Source organism: Ylistrum balloti, unplaced genomic scaffold (assembly GCF_031769215.1).
Source record: "Ylistrum balloti isolate Yb309-2 unplaced genomic scaffold, AGI_CSIRO_Ybal_v1 Utg370466, whole genome shotgun sequence".
Lineage (NCBI taxonomy): Eukaryota > Metazoa > Mollusca > Bivalvia > Pectinida > Pectinidae > Ylistrum > Ylistrum balloti.
Window position 1 is genome coordinate 205110 of NW_026782307.1, and position 27255 is coordinate 232364.

Genomic DNA, 27255 nt, shown 5'->3' on the forward strand with positions numbered 1-27255 from the left:
AACGTAATGTCCGGTTTTCAGCTAGCCACAGCTGTCGTGGCTAGTGTGCAGACAAAAAGCGCCTTGTCGACCATGACTGAAAACTGTGTAGTCTATAGTTACGTCATCATTGTTTGCGTATAGCAACATAGAGCTACGCAGTTGTTCAAGCGCGCAAATATGTCAGGTAAGATAATACTTTACTTTTGGAACGACATGTGTGACAGCATGTCTTTTTCAATAAGATAAAAGTATCGTTTGGTCCCATGTGAGATGTGCCCCATGATTTCTGAATGATCATGTCGAACATATAAAAATAATATTGAAACTGCACTTTCTGATGGTGAAGGAATAATCACTGATATAAAGTTAAGATATTGGAACTCATTTAAGAAAAGGGCTTTGCTATTTTTAAAACGTTTACAGCCATTTGTATTACGTTTGGAATGTCTGGTGCAATTGTACCTCAAATTAACTGAAAGGTATGACCAACTTTGCATTCCATTTTCACAGAGAATTGGGAAACCATTTATCATTCAACTTAAATTATATAAGATATACACTCTAAAAATTGAAAATGATTATGTTGGAGTTTCCTTCTTTACATTGAGCAGAAAGTGACATAAGAAGCATGCATGTACGAAATATGTCCTTAATCAAAACCTGGCTTCAGTGTGATCCTGAAATGGAGGACCAAGCACTACGCAAGAAACACGCAGAGCGTGTCAATGTCTGGAGGCTTCTTCTTGCCAACAACAGAAATGGTAATTTCTTTTATTTCATACTAAAAGTTGTAAGCCATAGTGCATTGTGCTTTATATCTGTTTCATATTGACATTTCAAAAATTAAATACCTTAATCAAATTATTGCAACCAGGAAGTTCACAATATCAACAAAATCTTGTCCAGATCATAACTTCTGATCTGTAAAAGATATTTTGATGAAACTCGAAACACATTTCATCACCAACAGGTGGTGTAAATTTCTTCTCTGTAATTAGATCATTCTGACTTACCTTAAAATCAGGGATAAAATCATTTCAGAGCATTATCTTTTGAACTTTCGACTTTGAACTTAAAGATGTGATTGAAACTTACTTGGATTACTTACAGATGAGGTGCACTGTACGATATAGGAACACTGAAATTATGTCACTTTGACCTTCATGCTAAGGTCATACTGACCTTCACCTCTAGTTCATTTGAATTAAATTTCTAAAATTATCAAATATATCATATTTATTGAATTATTATTTGGCTAGCGAACCTAATCAGTGAGTTTTTTTCGTTTTGTATTTTTTAATTTTTTTTTTTGATCACTTGGATTTTCTTGCCTCCTTCGTTATAAATTTAGGCCTAGCAAGCCCTAGAAGGACAAAACAGCTGAATGATGCAGTTGAACTCATAGTTTGGCTGCACCATGTCTTATTTAATTATTTAAATTTGTATGAAAGGTGCAGTTCACATATGTATCTTTTGTACAAGCTGTATTAGAGTTTAAAGAAAATTAATTTTAATGCAAAAGTCAAGCTGATTATTTCTTTACCAGTAAATACTTGATTATGAACAGGAACTGTGATTAGCAAGCAAGGGGAGACCAAAATTTCTTCATGAAAGTTTTACATATAATGCCAGATTGGCTGAATAGTTTCACTGATTACATTTTTTGCTTTTATTTTTCAGAAATCTACCTTCCAGGTGTATTTAGATACAAGTCTACAAAATCTCTGTGGGACACCCTCTGCCCAGTAAGTCTTCATTACATTGCACTTAGACTGCTGAACATAGTACTTCTGTTCATTTACATTCTAAAAATACAGAAATGCTGTTAAAAGGTACAGCTACCATTTATTGACTATAAATAGACTGTTGTGTATTGTTTAAAGCATGTTTTCTCTAAATTTTCTGGAGGATGGAATATTTCTTTCAATTTGTATCGTTCGTAAAATTTATGTCAAAACAGGTCCTTGTGAACCAAATATCTTTTTACAGATCAAGAAAACAAGGCCAGAGGACACATTTGAAATCATTGATCTGAATGATATCATCCCTGAGATTTCCATTGACCTTTGTAAAGATGTAGGTGAGGTTACACCAGGGATTGCTTGTGAAGATGTGGGTAAGGTCACATCAGAGAAGCCACTGGAAGGCAACAAGAAGAAACAAAAGAATGGAAAATTTCTCTGTTGCTTTGGAAAGTAAAAAGATACAGACAATGGCTGTAAATAGTGAAACAGACCCACAATGCTGAATTTTATCAAATAATTTTTATTCTTTTTTTTTTGTTAACTCAGTATCAATTTGTTAAGGAGATGCTTTAGTAGTTTACAAGTTTCCAATCTCTTTCCATGTTTACCTTTGAAAATGTATGAGATGATAATACCTCTTATGTTCAGCATCGTTTTAATCCATCTAGAATGTTTTTATTAAACACATTATTTCAAACATAATAAAATTTCTAAGATGTCCTTTAACTTTTAAAATTTTAAACAAACAAAATACAGCCAAAAGTAAAACAGAAAAATTGATTAGATGTCCTTGTATGTAATTTAAATTTTGAAATGAACATAACACAATTCAAAGAAGAAAATATTTAAAGTTAACAGAATTTCTTAATCCTCCAAAATTAAATTTCCATATTTGAAGTACAAAGATGAATATAAGCTAGCTACTAGCAATCGTTACTAAATTCTTTCAGACAGATGTTAGTTTGTTAATGTAAATTTAAGATAATAAAGTTTCATGAGGCAAATAAAAAAAGAACAACTAATTTTCCCTTTCTTCTACCTACAGTTAATTTTATTTTAAATAGGTTCAGCATTTATATATATATATACATATTTTAGCATTTCACAGAAGAGCGAAAGTTCCATAAATCTGTAGTTTTTTTTATCTTTAACATAAGAAAACAATTTTGGTATTTTTCATTTCAGAATTACTGAATGTACATAAATTTTCTAATTTTTTATCCATCTGTAATAAGATCTTGGAGAAGATATACTTAAGAAATTGCTCATACAATGTACTTGTTAACCGTTTGTTGTATACAGGCCTTGTATCAGAATACCAGAAACGAGTATGTGTTTTTGGTCATCAAGGCCACGATCTAGGCTACTCTAAGTGACTCGGGGTGCTGAGATCATCGTATGCATTCAGATGGGCTTGTATTGTTTGCAATTTGAAGTTGTTTATTTTTTCGAAAAAAATTATAATTTTACCATCTTTTCATTTTCATCAACATCAATTTAACAAAAGCTATTTCCATCATGCCTTAGATAACTTATCTTCCAAGAATTTAAAGAAAATTGAGTTAACATAATATATTGTATCATTTCGAAAAAAAAATATTTGTAGGTATCTATCTAGCTATCATCATCCTTTAAAGGCCTTCAGTCTTGTAATACAGCTTTTTGCTTTAGATTTTGAGTATCAGTTTTGTCAAAGGTATGATTTAGAATATTTGAAAAAAATGTAGGTATGTGAAAAATCTTATCAAGTCATCTTGAATGTCATACATTCAACTGTGTTAATAAAAATACTCCTGTTTACATGAAAGGTTTCAAAAAATGATAATATAGCATTTATCTGAACTCTTTAAATTGCTTATTTAACATATTTTCTTTTAACTTATATCAATGTCTATAAGCATTATTTTTCAGCTTTCAGTTTTAAATTCATTTTTAAATAAGTCTTTTAAAGATATTTATGTAAGTATGTTAATCTGTTGGTACGTAAAAAATTCGAAATCCTGTATAAAGCCAATCTTTTCCAAATCATTCCAACTTTTAGAATTATATTTTACTTTTTTCTTCCATCTACTGGTTTCATAAAATTCTGATAATTGTTTAGAGAGTTGTTCAGGCTTTTATTTCAATCAACAGAAAAAAAAAAAAAATGGACATCTTAGAAATTCTTAATATCTTGTGAATCTTCGAAAAGTATTTGATATAATAATATTGTAATGAAAAAATTTCCATCCAAATTTTAATCAATACTGAGGATATCATCTGCTTTTTTTTTTAGAAATATTTTGCCAAAAAGGTGTAAAACCTTTTATTTTTCCAATGTTTGTAACAACAACTTTTTATAAAGAATATTTACATTATTCATGAATCTTTGATGATATTTACTGTTTAGTATATATAACTGTTCAGAAATTGTTTGTTTGGCAAATATTTTTACATACATCTGTTGATATTATACATGTACATAGTGTTTATAGACTTCATCAAGCATTACTTGTCTGTGGTTAAATCTTCTGGCTTTTTACTCCATATATGATAATATTACACAAATTTTATGAACTTGGTTACATTTTACATTGTTACATATGATATAAAGATACTGATAAATTTGATGAAAATTCTCCATGAAATTAAATTTCATTGTTCAGTCCATACAAAATAATGTGATACAATTTATATACATGTTCTAGGTTACCTTTTATATTTTTTAAACACACTTTTTAATTATTAGCCATCTCCATTTAATAAATTTCTATAAACTCATTCACTTGTTTACAACCATGTACATCTTTGTTGCCATTTATCTACAAGATGTAATATTAAAACATCTAAATTCAAATCTGTTCTTGTCTTTATTTGCTGAGAGCATGTTTATACAAAGCAGCAGATATTATATCAAGATAATGTGTAATAATATACTGGAATACAATTGTAAGATTTTCCATCTTTCTGAGAACATGGATTTTCACAATAAGTAAAGATTTGGAATTTTTCTCATCTGCTTTAACACCTATTAGGATGACCATCATATTTTGACTTGTTGTGAGCCATCTGCTGTGCTTAATCTGTCCATTCCAATGACTTCTCAATAACCAAAAAGCTCATGGTCCGAAGTTTGGATGAGTAGCTTGCTGGGATGAAGCATCTCAATGTTTGTTAATAGGATTTACCTTGACTGACTTTCAAGATCACAAGAGTCCAATGAGTTGAAATATTTAGAAAACTTTTTCTTATAACCAATAGGTTCAGGACACTGATATTGTGCCTTCAGCATGCTGGGAAGAAGAGCTACGAAGTTTTAAATCTATAAATCCAAATTATATCTATAACCCTTACACATGGGGTAGTGTGAACTGAAATTATGTCACCATGACCTTCACTTCAAGGTAAAAGGAAAACAAAAGTGTATGCTTATCATATTTGAGTATTTTTTTTGGTTCAGGCCTCAACTTTTAAACCATTGCAGACATACCAATTCAAGAAGCTCTTGGGCATTAATGTCCAGGTGGTTATGAGGAGAATTCGTTTAAATGATTATAAATGATAAATGACACCTATGACCTTGAATGAAGGTCATTCGTTTGAACAAACATGATATCCCTTCATTCAAGCATGCTACAGAGTCATTATCAAGACCCTGAACTTCTTGATTATTGCAAAAATGTTGTTTGAAGATTTCAGTATACATGTATTTGATCCCTGTGATCTTGAATGAAGGTTAAGGTCATTCATTTGAACAAACATGATAGCTCTTCATCCCAGCATGCTACTGGCCCAATATCATTACCCTAGATCATTTAGTTATTGAGAAGAATATTTTAACACATTTGACCCCTGTGACTTTGAAAATAGGTCAAGGACATTCATTTGAACAAACTTGGTAGCCCTTCGAAAATGTAAATTGTTTACGATGCATGACAAAAGGTGATTGCAAGAGGGCACTCAGGTGACATCAAATTCCAGGTCAACAGATTCATGTCATTGTCATCATGTGAAATAATATCACATGCTATAATGAAAAATTAACTACTAATTATTTTCTGCCGTTCTAACCATGAACAATTATCCAGAGATTTACGTAAATGTACCACTGACTATTGTCAAATCGCTGTCTTTTCATGTGGATTCTCTACTAATTTCATTTCAACATCTTTATGGCTCAGGTTTATAGAGACCAATATCAATTGTTTAGTTTTAAAAATTTCACCTTCACACAAGAGTATCGTAAAAAACCAGCATCATACATATATACACTACTGTTTACATATTAGACATAACCTGTTTAAGTAACATTATAATCATCCATATACCACACTGTCACCTCACTTACTTTCTCATCCATACATGCTGAGTACATAGCATTATCTATAGATAGCTATCAGGACATATTGCATATTGCTCGACTTTCCTGTTGTTTGTTTTTTTTTTGACGAAAGCTGTAGCAGTTTTAGTCATGTGTCAGCATGTGCCAAAGTATACTTTTTTGTCTTTTTTTTTTATTTTTCAAAATTTTACATGATACATCGATATGACACACATACCAACATTCCCACATATGACTCATCGTCGTCGTCATCATCATCATCATCATCATCATCATCATCATCATCATCATCATCATCATCATCATCATCTTCTTCTTCTTCTTCTTCTTCTTCTTCTTCTTCTTCTTCTTCTGTTATGTCATAATTATGTCATCAACATGCAATTATCAATTTCATCATCATTATATGTACATCATAATCGTGAGGTTTTTTCATGTAAAACTAATTTTCATGATGTAATACTTACCATAACTTAAGAATGCATATATGATACCTATACCCATCATGTTCCCCCGGACCAGTCAACGCAAGAGCCAGAAAGAAGACTGCCTTGAAAATAGTGAATTTTAACATTACAAAATTGGTGTTTTCAACTTCAATGTGCTCAAACTGATTAAGGTTAACAAGAATTATTTTGATGAAATTTGATTATAATCCAAGTCTATGGCTTGCTGCTAGGGGACACTCTCAAAGTATCAACTTTTGTGTCATTATTCTGAATTGCTTCATTTTACAAATGACCAACAGAGAGAGGTTGTTTCAATGAAACCGAAACACACATCCTTTTAACTTTTTACAGCTTTGAAAATTGTTGACCTGGATCTTTGTAAGATACTGATAGTACAATAAATCAGTTGAAGAGCTATCTCAATGAAGTATATAACCTTTTAAGTTTATTGCACAGATGCGTGCTTTTACCACATACTGTCACGTTCTTATTGTTACACTAAAAGTTACTATTACTACCGATAGTGGATGGAACATGAGAAATTAAACACGATTCCTGAATCAGGTTAGACAAAATAACCAGGGAACAAAGCATGGAGAAAGATTACATGTCGGTGTGATAATACCCATCATGTAACCTTGGTTATGACAACCATTTAGAATATCGTCAGTTAGATTTTCAGCCCATCATCATCAAGATGGTGGGCTATTCAAATCGTTCTTCGTCCGTGATCCGTTGTCCATCCGCAGCTCTGTATACAATTATTGTTATCACTATTTCTTGAAAAGTACTACATGGATATTTCTCAGTTTTCATATGTAGGTTCCCCTTGGTCCTTAGGTATATCAGGAGAAGTTTAAATTAATCTTGGTCCTTTCCCACTCTACTCTGACGTTAACGTTATGAATCAAAACAAACGTCACGGTTCAGTGACTAAACTAAACGTTTGTGTATGACCAATCAATATTTTCAGTATATTGCCCTATAGATATCATCGACGTAATGCAAAATGTTCTATATGGTAAACATTTGATAACACAATTTATTACACACAAAATTTTCAAGACAATTTGAGAAAAGTGCAATTACCGTTCAGCTGAGTTTAATATGCAAATTTCTATACATGTAATCTTTATACAACAGAAGTAAATCTATGCTAACAAAAATTAACAGCAACTATTATTGACAGCAAACATATTTCTTCAAAATGATTGAGATCAGTATTATAAAATCTTGTATTAACTGAGACAGGCATATCTCAGAAAAAAGAAAGCGTTGTAAAAGTTTTTGTTGATGTTATTTTTCCCCACAAATAATGGTTTAAACAGAGATGCATATTGAAACTGATAAAAAAGCTATACATGCAATCTTAACCAGCCTTTTTGTGTTTCTGATTGTTCCTAAAAACATAATTTGATATTATCCATCCTGCAACCTTCTGTTCCTGTAGATCAGACGACCCCTTATACGTTTTAATAATAGCTTTATAATTCAAAATCGGCATTTTATCTTCCGAAATGTCAGACATTTGTAAATTTTTAACAATAAAATTGGTTAGGATAAAGGGAGAAAAACCACCTGCTAGCGTGTGATATTGTCACTTGCCCATCCTCACCAAAATTGCTTATTATCCGGGCATTGAGAATGAGAAATAATTCCGTGAAAATTAATTGACTGACACATTCCGCCGATATTCGGAAGGGGTTGTGCTGTAAATTTTGATTTCCAAATCTTGACACATAGGTGGAAGAACGTCTTTGTTTACTTCAAAGACCCATAACTGCTGATAAATAAAGGAGTTCTTTGAACACGTAAGCGCTGTTCCTGTATTTGAACTAACGTCGGAGGTTTGACAATAAGGAAATAATTCCTTTGTAAATGGACAGCTTCTTCATATGACGTTTCTGCACACATCGGTGTGACAGTCTGTAGAACTGTTTCAAGTAAAATCTATACCAGTTTTACAGTTGAGACAAAATTTTAATCCAGTATGCAATGTCTGTCACTATCAATTGTAAGTAAGGAACAGAATTGATTGTAGTTCCAAAAAGTGTGAGCAATAGAAAAAACTGTGACCCAATAGGTAATGTGAAAGCACACCATTTACCAGAAAACAAAAAAAAAATATAAAAAAAGGCAAAGACACATTACTTCGGAAGCGTATTCCGGCCTAGTTGTGTTTTACAGATGGATAGGTAAATATCAAACATTCTCTCATTCACACCTGTGTCAGATAGGCCTGTCCAGGGTAATAAATATGGTCATGATAGACGTTTATTACACAGGCGCCTGTGTAATAAAGCCTCGCGCGCGGAGTAATTCATGGTTTTTTTTCCCTCGCGCTCATCGACTATGTCCTCGTCAACCGCTTCATCCACAAACACGCATAGTCGATTGGAGTCGTTGTTTGCAGGGTCGTATTTACAAAACTGTTCTATAAATATCAACATCACCAACCCTGGGACTCAGCCTTTCCGCCGTCGTCCACGTGTGATTGAAAGTGACAGTGACTAACTTTCCTCCTGTCGGTATGGCGCGAAATGTGTGACGTAAGTGACGTCATCTCACAAGCAAACCAAGAATTCCATTCATAAATGTGTAAGATTTATAAGATTACTATTGACAATAAAGTAGTATTAATAACTTGACCAACATGTTCAAAGATGTAAAAGGTGTTTATGATATATTATACATTGAGCAATAGTAAATATTAAAAAGAAAAGTGTTGTTTTATTGCGTGTTTTAAGGCACTATATTTGAACGCGTACGCATGTCTCTGGGTGATATATTTGACAGGGTATTTGACCCAGACCGCTTGAAGAAAAAACAGTTAAACACTGACGTTGGATGTTTACATTCAAAGTCCATATTATGTTTTCGACCGCAAACATAGTTTGCAAAATTTGGGGATGGAGAATCTATTTCAGCATTTTTTTATGTATATGGCCAAAGGAAAAAAAATAGAAATCTGAAAAATGGCGGCGTCCAGTGATGGCTACCGCGAGGTGAGTGCAAATATTTGATAATATGAGATTAGAAATGAGAGAAAAAAACTCTTTTCTATATGGGTATGTAGGATAGGAGTATTCCACCCTCGGGATCACAAAATATGGTAAAAACCCTCGGCAAGCCTCGGGTTTTACCATATTTTGTGACCCCTCGGGTGGAATATCCCTATCCTACATACCCATATAGAAAAGAGTCTTATACTACAGATAAAATCGACGATGGAACATATTCTTGTTCCAACAGTAAATGGCTGTTTTCTATGATACTGGAATTATCATTTCTATTATAAGTGTATCCGACCGGATTAGACGAAAATATAGCACGAAATGCAATATATTAGAAGACACATACTTACATTTGTATTGCTAAAGGAAAAAAATATAAGAAAACAGAAAGAATGCTTAGTTGTAATTACTATAATCTGACTGATCAACAGGTTCTTTCGTGTCTTTACCACTGTCGTCAGTTCTTACACATATATGTATGATTGTGTTCACACCACATTTTATTTGCACACATACTAACTTTTTGAAGTCTTGAGCGACTATCATCGCTGAAAGCTCTTGTTGATACATTGAGCCATTCACACTTAGATACTTTGCTGAAATGTCTAATACCATGTTTACATATTCTATTCCTGGTGAAAGAGTATATATAGAAAAAAACCAAGTAGTCCTGATACGCACCCATTCACAGGAGATATTTTGATTGTTCCTGTAGAGGTTACACAGTCCATTGTGTACCGTTGCATGGGAAATCAATATAGACCAGTTTTGGTTTCTTCGCCAGTATTTCATGATATTGTTTCACTTGTAAGCTTGACAAGGAATAGATACTGTTTATGTCCATCTGGTTTTCTTGTCGAGCGTCACCAGGGACCATATTCATGAAACCATTCTCATGCTCAAGCAATTTTTTTTCATAATTCACCTAAATCATATAAAATAATACAAATGTCAAATTTATACCTTGAATATAGCTTTGACTTGAAGTCCTTTCAAAATTGTTTTAAATCTTCGGCAAAATCAGCCTTATTTATTAATTGTTAACTTAAACAAGACATAGAGCGTGAATACAAAATTCATGCTTGAGCATGAGAACGGTTTCTTGAATACGGGCCCAGATTCCATTTCAGTGCCATTGTGAAGGGGGCACACACAGTATAACTATCGGAACAACCTGTTGAAAGTATAGCGCCACTTCGTCCGATGTGAAGAGTTTCTCATATTCATATTTGGAATGTCATAAGTGGCGTTATTACAAGTAATCTATATTTCAATCATAAACAGGTGGAAATTTACACTAATATTGAGAAAAAAAACTTGGCACACTCAAAGCCTATCTAAACACGCCGGTACCAGGACTTGATATCGCAAACTACAGTGTATTAAATTCATTTGTCTACATACCACACATGTTAATAGAAAACCCGCGACTAGTATCTTTAAATAAAATCGGGATTCCAATCTGACAACCATACATATTTGGCACAGGCCTTTAAAGAGACGTCTGGGTAGAGGTGTATTTATTTATACTAGACAATCACGATTGTTTTAACACTAGCAGAATTTATAATAAAAGACTACTCGTAGTGACATGGACGATGGGGCTTTTGTTGCTTTTTAATATTAATATGATAAGTATTTTCAACAATATTCTATTAACTGTCTTTGTCCTTTAACTGTTATTTATCCAATAAGTTGTATAATTTACGGAAATAAATTGGAAAATGAATTGGAAAACGATACTTTTGGGAATCGTAAAGAGATAAGACGAGACGTTCATATAATACAATGATAGAAATGAGAGATATTCGATGTGTACGGAAGTAAATACGTACAAGTCACGGCTAATTGCTTTGTAGTGTTTGTTTTGTTTGTTTTTCAATCCGACAATATCCATGCTTCTAAAACTAGTTTATATACCATAATCAGGTCCGTGTCAATAACTATAGGACGAAATGATCATTAGGTGATGCTAGTAATGACAGTTATTGCACTGAACAAGATTATATAGAACATCTTCTCATTCGAAATTTATTTCATATCTCACTTTGATAATGAACATGCAGTCAATGCACACACATTTGTTTGTATACCTATATAGATATGTAGGATGATACTAAGTTACTCAAATAAGATCTCCTAAACTGACAATTCATTATATACCATGGCTATTAATAGCTCCTCCCATGAAGGCATGCCCCTGTCCTGTCACTCTAAAAAGGTAACTATTGTCTCAAAATATTGCCATTATCTTATATGCACACCTCATATTTCAGACGTTTGTATAAGCCACCCCAAATTTGGTCCATACATCACTTGTCTCATATTCAATAATATAGATAGGTTTAAGTTATAAACACGTTATTAAAAATAGCCACCAGTCACATACAAGAGGAGTTGAATGAATTGAACACAGTACAATACTATTTTTTTTTTCACGACAGGTTTTTCTCAAGGACATATACCTGCACATTAATACGTGATACTAATACAATTGATTAAAACGCCTGATCGAGCACCATCTATAGGCCAAAACAATTAATTTCCCAGTGCACTGTAACGTAGTTACTTTGAGACAAACATAGGGGTGATGTCAATCTGGCAGTACGGACAAAACCTTTTTCTCTGTCGAACCATTGTTGGTAAGTGTTTTAATTATTTATGTACAATTACACAATTACATCATTGTCGATTTCATTCACTAAGTCACGATAACAAACATATACAACAAGTAAATAGCACAGTCATGGAGAGAATGCATCGCCAGATATTACTTAATTTCTTAAACAATAAAATAGATATTGACACTTCATTTCTTAAACCATGATATAGACATAAACAGAAAAAAGATTTTTTTATTCTGTTTACGATGTAAGGAAAGTCTGTGATACATTGTAAACATGTTCAAATATCAATATGGCTTGTCTATCATAAGTTAAATTGTTATAAAGCATCTATTGTGATATATGTGTATATAGGTTTAAGTTGTAAAACGTTGTGCATCGGATACATTATTAAAAAAACACCATGTTGATAGAATCTACATATGTATATACATATGTGTATATAGGTTTAAGCTACAAATACGTTGTGAAACCGGGTACATAGTTAAAAATAACCTTACAAGTCCCTTTACAAGAAGAGCTGAACAAATTGAATATAGTACAAGACTGATTAGAATAAAACCGTCTGAATACGTCTATATATATGTGTGTGTTGTTGTTGGTCAGGTAGTTACAGATTTGAATTAGCAGTCATAATTGTACCCATATAGGATATTTGTTCCTTGTAAATTCGTATCCAGTTGATACGTTGCGATCTAGGTGTTCATAAAAGACAGTTTGTCTCTATGATCTTATCGAAAGCTTCCAGCTATCTGTTCACCACAACTTCTGAACATCCTTTTTTTGGGGATGCTGTAGATCAGGAGTTCCTGCATAGGACACGAGTCAAAATTTGTCTTCCTTCGTCAGTTGTGATACAGTGTCAAATATATATTTATACATAACTGAACAAAGATAAGATAGATTTAATACGACAATATCCCCAAAAGATGGTGCATTGTTGTATTTGATCATGTCAGTCTTTATTACCCATATTTTATTAATTAAAAATCCGTCGTTTTTACTTATTCTGTTTTAATAGCGTATTTTTACCAATGAAATTCGGTATTTTTTTGACAAACTGATTAACGCATTAATTTGTAGTGTTTTGATGATCAGCAGAATGTTGGACTAACCAACCCCAAGTGAAATCAGTGGTGCGTGGTTCGATATATGATAGCAAAGATTTGTGGCCATGTGATGTTATGGCCCCGGCGTTTTCACAAATGACCTTGGCCTTGCTTTTAAGGCCACAGGGAACAAACGTGTTAATACCTGTATATTTCAATGTTCAATGACTTCATTTAATTAAATTTAAGTAAATTACTGCTTTGTTTAAGAAAAAAGTTCCTTAGGGTCTAGAGAATTCACATTTTAAGATTTTCACTTAATTACCCTTTATGTTTGCTAAAACTGGTTGGAACATATTATCAATCTATATTTCCTCCAGTAGGAGATATTGAAAACACACAAAAATGTAAGAGAGAGAGAGAGAGAGAGAGAGAGAGAGAGAGAGAGAGAGAGAGAGAGAGAGAGAGAGAGAGAGAGAGAGAGAGAGAGAGAGAGAGAGAGAGAGAGAGAGAGAGAGAGAGAGAGAGAGAGAGAGAGAGAGAGAGATAGTTTAACAATATTGAGAATCTACACTTAAATGAAACGCGTAGCGCGAAAGACGAACCGCGCCACTTTCATTATGCGCTCACTCTTCTGCTTTCTATTTGGAGAAATGTCCATGTGAACAGAATTTGCCCGCTGTGTGAGAAGGTAAATCTACAACACTATGCTGAAACACCAAGATGTGCATCCGGGTGCAGAGGACAGTACTTTAGAACTGTAGACCCAAAACCCTAGAAAGATAACGAAAAGCCAACGAAATGGATGAAGCCGTCTCAGAAGGTTATCTATAGAAAGGATTCAAGAATGTGGAAAAGAAAGAAGTATACAAGTGCATGGAACCCGGACATTACCTCCTGGTACGTGTTAAATGAACATGAAAAAATATCGAAATGGTGAGAAAGTGACTGATTAATTGGGACAACATATCAATATTGAATTTCGCAGATTTCAGAGGATCTTCGCAAACGTTGGAATTCTTTGACAATGTATACGTATCGATGTAACGATGAGAAAAACATATATGATGTCTAACAACGACGATATACTTTAAATTAAAACAGTGGCCAAATACCTTGTGTTCATCCCATTGTCATTGTCCATCAGATTGCCTGTCGAAAGCCTTTTTAGTGTGAAAAGTCTCAGTGTTGTGAAATTTTGTACCACGAAAGCACGAGACTGTCCTTATTACCTTACTACGTTAAACCATCAGAATAAGACGTTATATTTGTGAAATTATACAATCATAGTGTTTGTGCTGCTGAAATAAAAAACGTTAATATTGTTTTATCTAAGTAGTGAAGTTAATCGAGTTCTAAAGTACAATAGATAAATACTGTGGTCTTTTGAAATAATTTTGTACTCGAGGTTTGAAGTTTTATTTTGTGGAAATGAATATTACGATTGATCCTGCGCCTGCCTATTATTTTCTTAAACACAACCAATAGAAGATTTGAGTGTGACGTTTCAATGACTACACAGTCACCTTCATTAAACAAATGATCAGTATGAAGCCTTCTAGCAATGATGTGCTGTCTACTTTTGTATTTCCTTGTTTCACCTTGTTTAAAACTGATATGATGTGATTACTAGTGCTGATATATTTGAACCATCATGTCATTACAATATTTATCTAATTGATATTTAATATGATTTATTGCTCGAATGTGCGAATAATTCACAAAATAGAAAGCTTTATACAGTGTCATTGACGTTAAATGCAACAGATATAACAAAAGTAGTCGAATATTAATCGTGAATAACTGGGCGACGAAGCATTTTATTCCAGTTCTTCAGATATAGGTGGTGAATCGTATCATTCATAAAAAAATTTCGTGCTCTTGCCTTTTAAATTTTCTATATCAAAGCATTAGTCTTAAATCAGTATTGGTTTTATAAGTCATCCACCGATTGTGATTCAGGTGGAAAACGACACCTGTTTTCAGCATTGTATTATTCGAAAGATATGTCAAAATTTAGAATCTGATCTTTTCTTTGGCATTAGCACCTATGAGGAAGATTTAGTGTTTCGGCCGAGATGTACCAGCGCCTTTAGACATGGTAGTTGTCAACGCTTCCACGCTCATTATAATTGCATAGCAGCTAGTTTCCTGTTGTCAGTATATTACTATCCATTGACATGTTCTGTTGGGAGCAGTTCAATGGGGTTCATGTTGCTCTAAAAAGTTGGCTTCCTTTTGCATTACCACAAGGCGTACACAAACAAACCGCAGACTCCTAAAGAAATACTGAAAACACTTATTTACCTCGAATACTCTGGGAGGTCGTAGCCGTTAATAGGGTATAATACAATACAGTCCCTAAACCATCATATCATTTTTCATCGTAAGACGTACTTGAACTCTTCTGAAATACTTTTGTAGTCATATTAAAATAATAGAATTGAAACAATGCACCGTAAACAACACAAATCCCCTCGTTCCAATTAAGTTGTGTTGCATCTAAGATTTTCTAAAAATTCTACCGGTAACCTTAATGATGACCCTGGCACGCTGACCACGAACTTGATGCTTGACCAATATGTGAAGTTTGGTTAAAATCAGTTGAGAAATAAAGTTGATAGAGTGATGACAAAAAAAGTGATAATATGTACGAACATACGAATGACATGTATTTTCCCTGCTCTGTCCCTGCGAGGGGATAATGATCATTTTGCAATAATGGCACCAGTGATGGTACTATTACATTGAGTAGTGTTTCCAAAAGGCATTACAAATGATAACGGTTCATAAGTTATAGTATACTGAGAGTAGATGCATAGGTCACAATTGAAAAATGTCGACATTTTTGTCACAGTTTATTTCAAAATCTGGGATTTGGAATTCTGTTGGTTTTTTAAGCATTACCCTCTTATCTGTAGTTGTATTTGTGATCTAAAAGGCTGCAAACTATTAGCGTTAGATATGTTAATTTTGGGTTTAGAAAATTAAAAGTAACCTCCTCGGGTCTATGTATTCTATATATTGCAATACGACTGGACAATACCAAGCACCTAGATTACTAAGAGTATGTCGTCTGTGACCTGAACACACGTTGTCCGCACGACGACCTGTACATGATAAGATCACGCCGCCATGCTGATAGGGATCCGAGTTGTACTTGTTGATCCCATTTATTAATAAAAAGAGGCGATTAAATCTGAGAGTTTATCAAGTTTCTCCTTTCGAATGAATGGAAACTACAACATGTTTGGCTTTTGTGTGGAGCGTGCGGCCAGAGGAGGAAGGCCTTGGTTATATCCCCAAACCTTGCCATACTTAAGTTATAAAATCACTCATGTTCTGATAGAAGTATGCGGGGGTGTTACCGTGTAAGGAAACTGGATTACCCGGGATGTACAGAGTGTAAAAAATCAAATGTTCTTATAGAAGAAATGCTTTTTGGGAAAAAGATGTTGAAGAGTGATCAGAAAGCTCTTTGGAGGTCTTCAAAATCCTATTTATTCCACGTCTTAAGTAAACAGTATCACAATTAGACTGTAACCCAGATTTGATAGTACTTAGAATTGTGATTAGTAGTTCAGACAAAGGCTTGGATGAAGAGTTAGACGAGCCAGCTATAAAACGTAACTGGAGGAGGTCCGTATCTCTATCATTAACAGGCAATCTAAATGATTGTTATATCGAAGCATGATTAGCTATTATTTCGTCTTTTGAAAAATATTCTATTGGCAAAATAGTTGCATCATCAGATTTGCTACATGTTTCGTATGCCATCTTACCCTCGGGTGGACCTATTTCTATCTATCTCACAAAAATGTATGAATGATCTATTCAATCACTTCACAATAATTCTGAGGCGTCCTAGCTCAATTATGCAATATCTTGAATGCAAACTTCTGGCGGATGAGACTTTTGTTTTAATTCGATTAAATTTGTAAGCCTTTTCTACAGCAAATATGTTGGAAGTCACCGCCATATAAAAATAAATACACACACACACATGCACACACAACAGGTAAGAAAGGTGAAAGATTTTTTATACCGAATCAGCAGATCAATGACGTTGAACGTTCACGTCAATGTCCCCTTAGAAATAGCCAAGCAGAGTTCTTTGTCTCTTGACAGTTTTGACTATTACATCTTCCAACATATCCGCAAATTTTGCATTAGTTGCCTTATAGGTTTATTCCAAAATTCGTCCATTTCTACAATTAGATATCATTGACAAATTCTTTTAGTTATATTATTTCCACAATATGGATCAATTTAGATATTTGGGTTGTTATTAATGCTTAATAGTGTTGCTCGAGTTTTAAAACTATATTTTGCGTGACCGTAGCTACCAGCCTGACTGTATTACTATACTTAACATATGACCTAATTTAAGAAAATAAATATAGCTTCAATAAAGAACGAAACAATATAATTATGTGAAATGTTTATCGTTGTCATGGTGTTATGAATGTAACGGGATCAGACATATTCCTAGCATACTATATATTCCGTTCATAAAACAATAAACTCAATAACAACGCTGTTCAATCTACATTTAATGTAAAGCATGTGAATATATCATATTTCACGTGGTTGACTATAAGGAATGAGCGCGAAATGATTTTCTCCAATAGATCGCCCTATAGGTGGCACACCTGTATTGGAAATAGTGCACCAACACTGTTAATTACCATACTCATTCCTGAAGTGAAGAAACTTTTTTTCAATGAGATGTTGCTTGTCCTTCAATGGCACATTCAGATATACATTTATTGACGATGCCTTGTTTTCAGTAACAAGAAGTCTATCGATTCCGTCCATCGTATATATATCTACAATCAAGAATTTGAGATAAACGATACAGTATACCCTTCTACATCAGCCGCTCACCTGAATTTTACTGGAACCAATCCATCAGGAATAGCTTTTCACCAAGGCTTATGCTAAGCGTCGAGATTCCTGGATAGCAACACTCCAGCTTCCACAATCTGTGACGATTTCATTTAGCATTAGACTCGATATTCAAGACCTTTTCCCATTATAATGATTTTCGTGTAAAATGTTGACAACTAAGGAGAAATGCATTTTGATGAAGTACAACTGTCGTCATTATGAATTTCAACGCCAAATTTTATATTTGCTTGTGGGATACAAAATTACATGTGTTTGATACTCGTAAACATGTCTGGTGATTTACACAGTGGATGTCTTCAATGATGCAAATGACACATTGGATGCATTAAAACTTCACTTTCAGAGGAGTTTCCGTGTTAATTCCCTCCCACTTTCTCCCCCCCCCACTCTCTCTCTCTTTTTTTTACAAATATTTTGCCCAAGTTTCATCGAACTTAGTTTGAATTTTGATATTGAAGATAGCACGGCATTTATTTCGGTGTTTTGATAGGATCACCTCTCTGTGGCTTTATATTAAACTAAAACACCAATGATATTGCTCATTTCTTCGGTATTAAGCGTTTGGTAGGCGAACTGATGTCATACCATATTGTTTTTGACGCGGTTGCATTAATGCTATATTCGTTTAACCCTTCATTCTGTGACTTCACAAATGCTAACTGCATTATTTGTTAAATTATATCGATATGAATCGACAAGCTAATGGTCAATCTATATATAGCTCGTTCGTAGTTTTGAATTTCACTTTTTTCTTGCTTCGATGTATAATGCACATCTTACACACTGGATGATCCTTAATTAAACACTTGTCATCCATCGAAGTCAACACAGGCCGGAGATCATAAGTCAGTGATATTTGTATTCAGTTTATGGTTGTTTCTTTCTACGCTTCCACGCGTCGATATTATGGACGAGTATGTTGTCGAACTCGAGTTTCATTCAGCTGTTTACAAGTGACGGTGTTATATCTCTCATATCAGCAAAGGTGTGTAACCAAGCGACATCTTCAATATCATATGGAATAAAGGGGTGTCCTCTTATAACCCTCATTTTTTTCGGCTCCCAATACAGGTAAAGAATCTTCTTTACTCTTATATCTTCATCCAAATGAGTATTGATTCCTACGACTGTACCATGGTGATGTTATATTAAGACAGTAGCCTTATGACCACCTGATTAGGATACCATTACAAAGAGACTCGTTGTATGCGAGGTATTTGTGCCATATGTATCATAGTTCATAAACGCTATTTTCAGATTTGTTTTGTGTTTCACTTAAAGATTTTCGCTTAAATATATCATAATCCGAGGTACGTTTCACTGACTATCCTTTTGAGAAAAAATGTTTTAATTGTTGAGATTTATATCGTTCTGTTAATCGACACAAGACAGTACTACCTAATATTGTACAATGTGAAGCATGCATCTCTTAAAGTCATAGGTGATAATGTTGATTCCAAATCAAAAACCCAACACTATTTTAAAAAAAATACTAAGCAATTAATTTGTTTAAACAAATAAATGATAAACGCATTTGCAACTTTAGTTGCACTTTATTTATACAACTGCTTGCATCTATAAACATAATTCGATGATAATAAGTCACATTTAACATATATCTCACTGGGGTATGCATTTGCTAGGGAAAATACCATTTGCAAGCAATAGAAGGACATTATTTGCCATCTGTATTATCTCCAAATCTTCCCATTTTAGCAAGGTATTTCATAGAAGGTACAACAAAGAAAGTAAATACAAACTGGCCTTAAAAAACGTTTACAAGAAATAAAATACAGGGGAAAGGCGATCGAGTTTTTTTAGTGATATATATTTATAGGATATGTAATTGATCGTTTTGGAATTTGGAAAAGACGTAGTAGTTCTGTGGATGGAACAAATTACTAGGAAAACAGCAATTTTTAATAATTTAATATTTATCATATGTCATCATACCTAAAAGTTGTTTTAGTGATCTTCCATTGTGTTAAACTGCTTGAGTTAACACCAAATACCCTTTATACCTGTGTAAAAACCCAAACTGAAAAAAACATAGCATATATAGCGTTTGACTCCCTCAGAAGAAAATCGTTCATATATCAATATCATATTATAGCCATTGCACATTTATAATCATCTTTCAAAATGACATGTAGCGTATCAGCTATTTGTAAGCAGGACTTGCGGACAAGGTAACCTGTAAATATTGATATAACTTTCTTACTGATTAATATATTATCTTAATACTATTCAGTCAAGTCAGTTCTGCAGGACATCCTCGCAAGACGTCTTCTGCAAATCGTTTTGTTCGTATGTTCATTTATCTGTATAAAGTCTTCAAAACAAAATTTTGAGTGAAGGTACTATTTATATGTGGATGCGGTTCGAAAGACTATGATAATTATAAAGCCACTCCGTATTCAACGGGTCAGTGCGACGATGCGTTACGATAGCCAATCATTTTACACAAGTTTCTATAGCTACGCCTGTTATGCATACACCATTAAAATGTGACATCGTTTCTGTCTGTCAAAAATGTGTTTTTGTATAAAATATACAGCATGCTAACAAAAGTTGAATATTTCCACATGTATTCACTTGATAAATGCCAAACAGGAAAAAAATGTCTTACATTTTCTAAAGACATATATAACCTTCAAATGTTGACCTCTTAAGGAAACATATTTAACAGTATCGTAAAATTGTGGACAAAACACTAATTCATTGTATTTAACCCAACAACTGGAACACAAATGAAATATTTTTTATAGAAAACTTTTGGTAAACAAGCGGTATAAATGGACTGTAAAATCTATCCTTCGAAAGTTGACATTTAGTAGAGACATTGTATAAGATGTCAGAAGCTAGTTATTTTACATGTTTGATCTTCTTCTCCTTCCTAAACACCTTTTTCTTTCCTATTCTGTGGCTTGACACAACCTATGTTCTGGCCTCATTGTTGAAGATCAGACGACAAAGAACGAAGGGTGTTTATGATAAATACAGAGGATGTCAACGTCGATTTGATTTTTTGCGTGTTGTTTAGTTATGCATCTTATGTCAATTACCTCCAGTAAAATGATATTGTCCGGCACTATTCAAATAACAATTGTCCTTCTATTATGCTTTTGTATGTGTACTCAACTATCCGCCTGGTGTTATTTTGTTCTTCTCATCTTGCACAATGTAAGTTAATTCATTTAATATCTGAATATTTAGTATGTGTTAGAGGAGTATTATATGGTATTTTTACGTATTTAACTCTTAAACTAATAAGTTGTAAGGCTTCAAATGCATAAACAACGCCATACCTATGTGATAGGTATTATGAAACTGGGAAATAGAAATGTTAATGTTTGTATAACCAATGTAATTAAATGACAGTTTCAAAGTCAATATATGATCAGATTGAATCTGTATCGATCTGAAGATCAACCAATAAATGCAAATACATCAACAACACTCAACACAGTTATAATTCTATATAGAGATCTCTGGCAGCTGTTGTCAGACTGCCGTGTCCGATATTTAATTAAGGATATTGATCATTTTTATTATAAAAATAACACGTTTTCAAAAGTATTTAATCATCAGAATCAACAATAAAATGTAAATGTTAATGACATCGACATGATTTTATACAGAATATATATCTGTTATCAAAATCGTAATGTTGTTTTCAGAGAAGATGTCATTTGAGAAGAATAGATATTGGTGCACTGATCCTCTTATAAGTGTTTCTTTGAAAAGAAAACTCAGCAGACAATGCGAAACTTATTTAAGGTCTTAATCCACGTATGGCTTGGCATGTTGAATTGTTTTTCACCACTCAGGTCCGGGTATTTCCGTTAGATCGAACACCGATGGTTGTTAATTGTTGTGATGAAGTGCCCCTCTTCCCTCGCCACTTACTGCAAATGACAAAGGTATATACCTTTGGCAAATGTGCAAGATACTGACTGGAGGATATGATAGTCATCGTTGTCCTCACATGTGAATGAACTTGTGATGTGGGTATACCGACATCTTGAAACTGCCAGTGGCAGTATTACAGATACCCTACCACTATCCTCAAGTCTTTGTTGCCTGTCAGTCTACAAAGAGCTAGAATTGGTGTTTCCTTGAAAACTCTCTTACTTTTACTGGACAACAGTAGGGTTGTCCAGTGGTTTTTAGCTTTGTTTTTTCCTTCATTCACATGTAAGCCTAAATTTCGGCCAGTTTTTCGGCCACATATAAGCCGCACGACTGATGGTTTTTAATTCAGAAAATACGGTACATTTTTCCCGTGTCCGATAATCAATTTTTCTTGTTGCCACAAGTGGTAGTTAAGTTCACTCTCAAACGAATATACTAGATGAACGTTCGTTATCTCGATTTCGAATCCATTCGTAAATTCAATTTACATGGTCACTGTTTCCTTGCACTGAAAGCGAATCAATGAGATTCCTTGATAAACAACTCATGGGTAAGCTAGAAATTTACAACTCAGCGTCTTATCCCATTTTTATAAAGTAAGAAATGGCGATATTTATTTCACTTTGATAATTTCCTGCTCGGCAAGTTTCGATCGCCGGTTTTCTTTTGTTTGTGAACAAAACCTTCCAATGCTGTCATTCTCATGTACTGACAAATACAGTGTCATTATGCAAAATAATTATTTTTTAAGATAGGTAGTTTCTATGAATCAATAAGATCAGTCTCAAAGTGAATACAGCAGGTAAAATGTACTTCCTTGGCAACCAATCGATTTTCATTCAAGTCACTCGAACCTTAAAGAGCTATGCGTGTTATTTTAGTCACTCCTAAAGCTTGGACAGAAAAATCTTGTTTGTCAAAATATGAAACAAATTTATTAACGAATTTGTTATTTAACAGGTACTGAACAGCAGGAACATCCTCTCCAAAGATGGCGTCTTTTGCACGTGCTTACAGTGGAAAAAACATTATTTGGAGATTTAATATTTCTGTAATAAGCTCTACCCATATTTATACATTACTTATGTTCTGCTATGAGCCCGACATCTGATTTTAATATGTTTGTATGTTTGCCCCTCCCCCAACCCCAACTCCCGGGCATTTTGAGGTTACATAAGGGTAACATAATTCATATATGGATATCTTATCTAATACAACGTGCTTTTCATAGTACCTAGAGTGCATCTCGCTTAGCTATGAAGTGCCAAGTAAGTTCATCATTGTTAAACGTGAATTTTGCCACTGGCTTTACGCTACCAATCAATTTATTTAACGAAACAACTATCTCGTGTATGACAACAAGGAAAGAATTTACCACTCGAGAAAATAACACTACTGTGTATCATAAGTACACTAGCACTTCTTTTTACAAATAAGTATCGTAACCTCAATAGGGATACAAACATTCATGTGATTTGGATTCCATTCAAGATATCGATCAAACGAAGGTAAGCGTATTTACATATAAAACAATGAGATATCAGGCACGAGTTTGTGATTAAATGCATTAATGATTAATAATAAATTTTGTGAACTTATGGTCGAAAACCTGTAGCTAAGATATAGCGAAGTTTGCTCCAGTCATCCTGTTCCATCCTGAAAATCCGTTGTGCCAGTTACGACCAAGGTAATTGTATCATTCTAAGCAATTCCATACATGCTCTATATGAAGCTTTGAACGAGCCTGTTACTTCAAGTCTTACACAAACTCTGAAAGCTGAAGTTCCTGCAAGGATTGACAAACTGCTTATTGACTTCGTAAAAAAATAAATTAAAAAAACTTTTACCGAAAAAGGCACTAGAACTGAAGTTTCTCCGACCCTTGATAAAAAGTGTTTCCGATAGATTGTAAATTCTTTTTAGCGGAAAATGAAATTAATGTTTTACGTAATAACTTTAAGTATAATAACATTCTCGACATTACTCTTCTGAAATGCTCAATTCCACGACATTATTCCTTTCACCAGCTACTACAAAGAAACCCCGCCTCAAAATCATCCCGGTTGTCCAGAGCCCAACAAACCCAACAACCGATATCATTATACATCAACCAGATCAACCGGTCTGACCTCTCAATAGCAGGCCACTTTCTGTAATGACATATAGTATTAACTCGAAATTCAGACATGGCTTATATTCTTTAATATATGTAGTATTCAAATTTCAGTTTCTTTATTTCAAAATGTAAATAGTATATATAATGTACAATATGCAAACAATTAGATATATTATTCCATGACCATAATGTGGCGGGGAAAATAACAATATTATCAACAAATTAAATAAAATATTATTGTCAGTGGAACATATCAGATATTGATCAGATATTTCAGACAGGCTTTCGTTTAGAAGTAGCTTGCATTAAAATCTTGATAATGTTTCTCAAGATTGATATGTTTCCCATGCGAATAATTGAATTTATTTGAAAACAGATGGACGACGGAAATAACAGGGTTTGAACTATTTTGTTGGGAGCTCTTAATAGACTGGGCACTACAGAATTAAATGAGTTTCATCCTCGATACCATTACCACATGTATTTCAAAGGGGACACGGTCGTTGAACTCTTGGAATACCAGTTCATTGATAAGGAGGCTTTTAAAATATATAGTTGTTCCGTTGATAAATGAATATATTTTTATTAGTTTACATAAACACTAAAATTTATGTCATTTTAATGAACTAGCATCCTACCACCAAAATAGTTTGACATACAACATAAAGAAATTGAAATCGATTTCATTGAGTCTTTGGATATTGTTAATGAGCAGTTCTGTACGAAGAACTCGCTTAGCCTTGTATTCATTGCAAAATATGTATTGTAAATGATATTTCGGTGCTCAAATTCCAGCAAGAAGAAACAAGTAATAATGAATTGATCGGAAGAGAGAGAGAGAGAGAGAGAGAGAGAGAGAGAGAGAGAGAGAGAGAGAGAGAGAGAGAGAGAGAGAGAGAGAGAGAGAGAGACACACACACACACACACACACACAGAGAGAGAGAGAGAGAGAGAGAGAGAGAGAGAGAGAGAGAGAGAGAGAGAGAGAGAGAGAGAGAGAGAGAGAGAGAGAGAGAGAGAGAGAGAGAGAGAGAGAGAGAGAGAGAGAGAGAGAGAGAGAGAGAGAGAGCTGTATAGCTGTTCAACAGTTGAAAAAACTCTCAAAAGTTGTAGATGTGTGAATATTGAAAACTTGAAAATTGAAACAAACATTTTATCGTGATAAAAACATTCATCAATGCATGTATGTCAAAATAGGATGCATATGATTTGAATAAAAGACAACTGTACCTGAATGCCGGTATATGTTATCCGTTTCACTGTTAATTACTTGGACACAAAACATTCATATAATGTATAAGGATATTAATTAATCAATGTTAATCGTAAATCACTTGTTTTTCGCGTGGTATTATTTTTGCGTTAATATGCGAGGAGTGACAATCGCAAATTCAAATACCTCGCTAATATTTGTACGAAAATAATTTTAGATGTCATCCATGTCGATTCCGTTACTGATATCGGAGTCTAGCAGAATCCAGATATCTAATAGCTTATCATTCGCGAAGTTAAAGTAATTTCTAGTATTCGCGAATATGTCTGAAGAGGTAAGTTCGCGAAATAAATTAATCGCGAAATATAAGTGACTTACAGTAGTTTAATGACTGTGACCTGAACGTTACATAAGCTTTTTTTTTATTTATTAATATTTTCATTTTGGAATCATGCACAGTCTAAATGAGTGACTACACGAACGTCTGTTGTAATAGACGCGCTTAGTATTGTCAATCATCGCCGTTTGTCACAGTATGAAATTAATCATATTATCATTGATGGCTTTCAGAGTAGATGGGTGTGTTTTGAAAAAAAAATAAAACCGCTTGATTAATTTGAAAGTAGTGATTAGTGAGTTTTGCAGAATTGAATTTGAGATGTAATTCTTTGTTGTACTTGACATAACATGAATATCTAAATTAATCTTATAAACATTTTTGTCTTCCTTTTCAGGGCTAGCATTTATCAAGACGATTCCTTCCAAGCGTTTAACTGAAAACAAACTAGATATGGGTAAAAGCGTCCGAGTGAGATTGCATCGGAATTCCAGGAAGTATTTGGTAACTGCGGTCGGGCTGACATGTTTTGTGTATCTTGGAGTTTACAATATTATCACAGAAAAGACATATCACAACTTTTGTCAAATGAATCAATGTGACGATAATATCATAAAATTCTCTCAGGTTAATTTTGTTAATAAAAGTACAAAGAAAATCTTATTATGGACGACATATTTCACGGCAGATTGGGTTTATCTAGGTAACATGAAGTATAGTAAATACGATTGTTCGGTGACATCAGACAAAAGTGAAATCGAATCAGCTGACGCAGTGTTATTTCATTATCTTGATCTTTGGCTATGGAAAAAAGTGCCCGGATATAGAAGACTTGACCAAGTTTGGATAATGTACAATATGGAGGCCCCTCCTCATCAGCATTATACAGGAAGATCATGGTCAAATTCCATTAACTGGACATTGACCTATAGAAGTGATTCAACGGTCCATTTACCCTACGGTGAATTTATGCCATTGATCAAAGCTGAAAGAGATGTTGCGTTCAGGAAGTATAGTAACAAGGATTTCTTTGTCAGTAAGACCAAGATGATTGTGGCTGCTATCAGTGATTGCCCTGATGACGCCAAAAGATATCGACACATTAGCGAACTGGAAAAGTATGTAAACATAGATTTCTATGGAAAATGTGGAAATTTAGCGTGTTCGACGGACGGAAGGGGTGAGTGTGATTCCAAAACGTATAAATTTCGAATCGCTTTTGAAAATGCTAATTGCCAAGATTATGTGACAGAAAAATTTTGGAGGAGTTTATATCAACAGACGATTCCAATTGTAAATTGGAAAGTAAATCAAATAATTGAAGCCCCGCCACATTCTTACATCAATATATACGACTTTGACAGTATCAAAGAATTGAGTGAATACCTGTATTTGTTGAGTTCAAGCCCAACTTTATATAACGAATATTTTGCGTGGAAGACAAAGTATAAACCAACAAGATCTACAATGTATAGACTTTGTGACGCCCTCCACACGCCAAGACAGGCACAGACGATCATAGACCCTAGGAAATGGATGCGGACGGATTCCTGTAGTAGATGGTCGGTAGGTATATGA

The 27255-nt window shown here is 33.9% G+C and overlaps 1 protein-coding gene across 1 annotated transcript; it reads left to right on the top strand.

The window, feature by feature from the left end:
* The first annotated feature begins 625 nt into the window (after window positions 1-625).
* LOC132555246 (alpha-(1,3)-fucosyltransferase C-like) lies at window positions 626-27255 on the top strand. Its single transcript, XM_060219594.1, has 4 exons — window positions 626-743; window positions 1663-1727; window positions 1972-2098; window positions 26075-27255. The coding sequence occupies exons 1-4, from the start codon at window positions 626-628 to the stop codon at window positions 27253-27255; spliced, it is 1491 nt and encodes a 496-aa protein (XP_060075577.1).

Excerpts from the sequence above, each read along its gene's own strand:
- LOC132555246 (XM_060219594.1), top strand. The coding sequence starts at position 626 with ATGTCCTTAATCAAAACCTGGCTTCAGTGTGATCCTGAAATGGAGGAC. Across the intron at positions 744-1,662 it reads TCTTGCCAACAACAGAAATG|AAATCTACCTTCCAGGTGTA; the intron begins GTAATTTCTTTT and ends TTTATTTTTCAG. Across the intron at positions 2,099-26,074 it reads GATTGCTTGTGAAGATGTGG|GGCTAGCATTTATCAAGACG; the intron begins GTAAGGTCACAT and ends CTTCCTTTTCAG.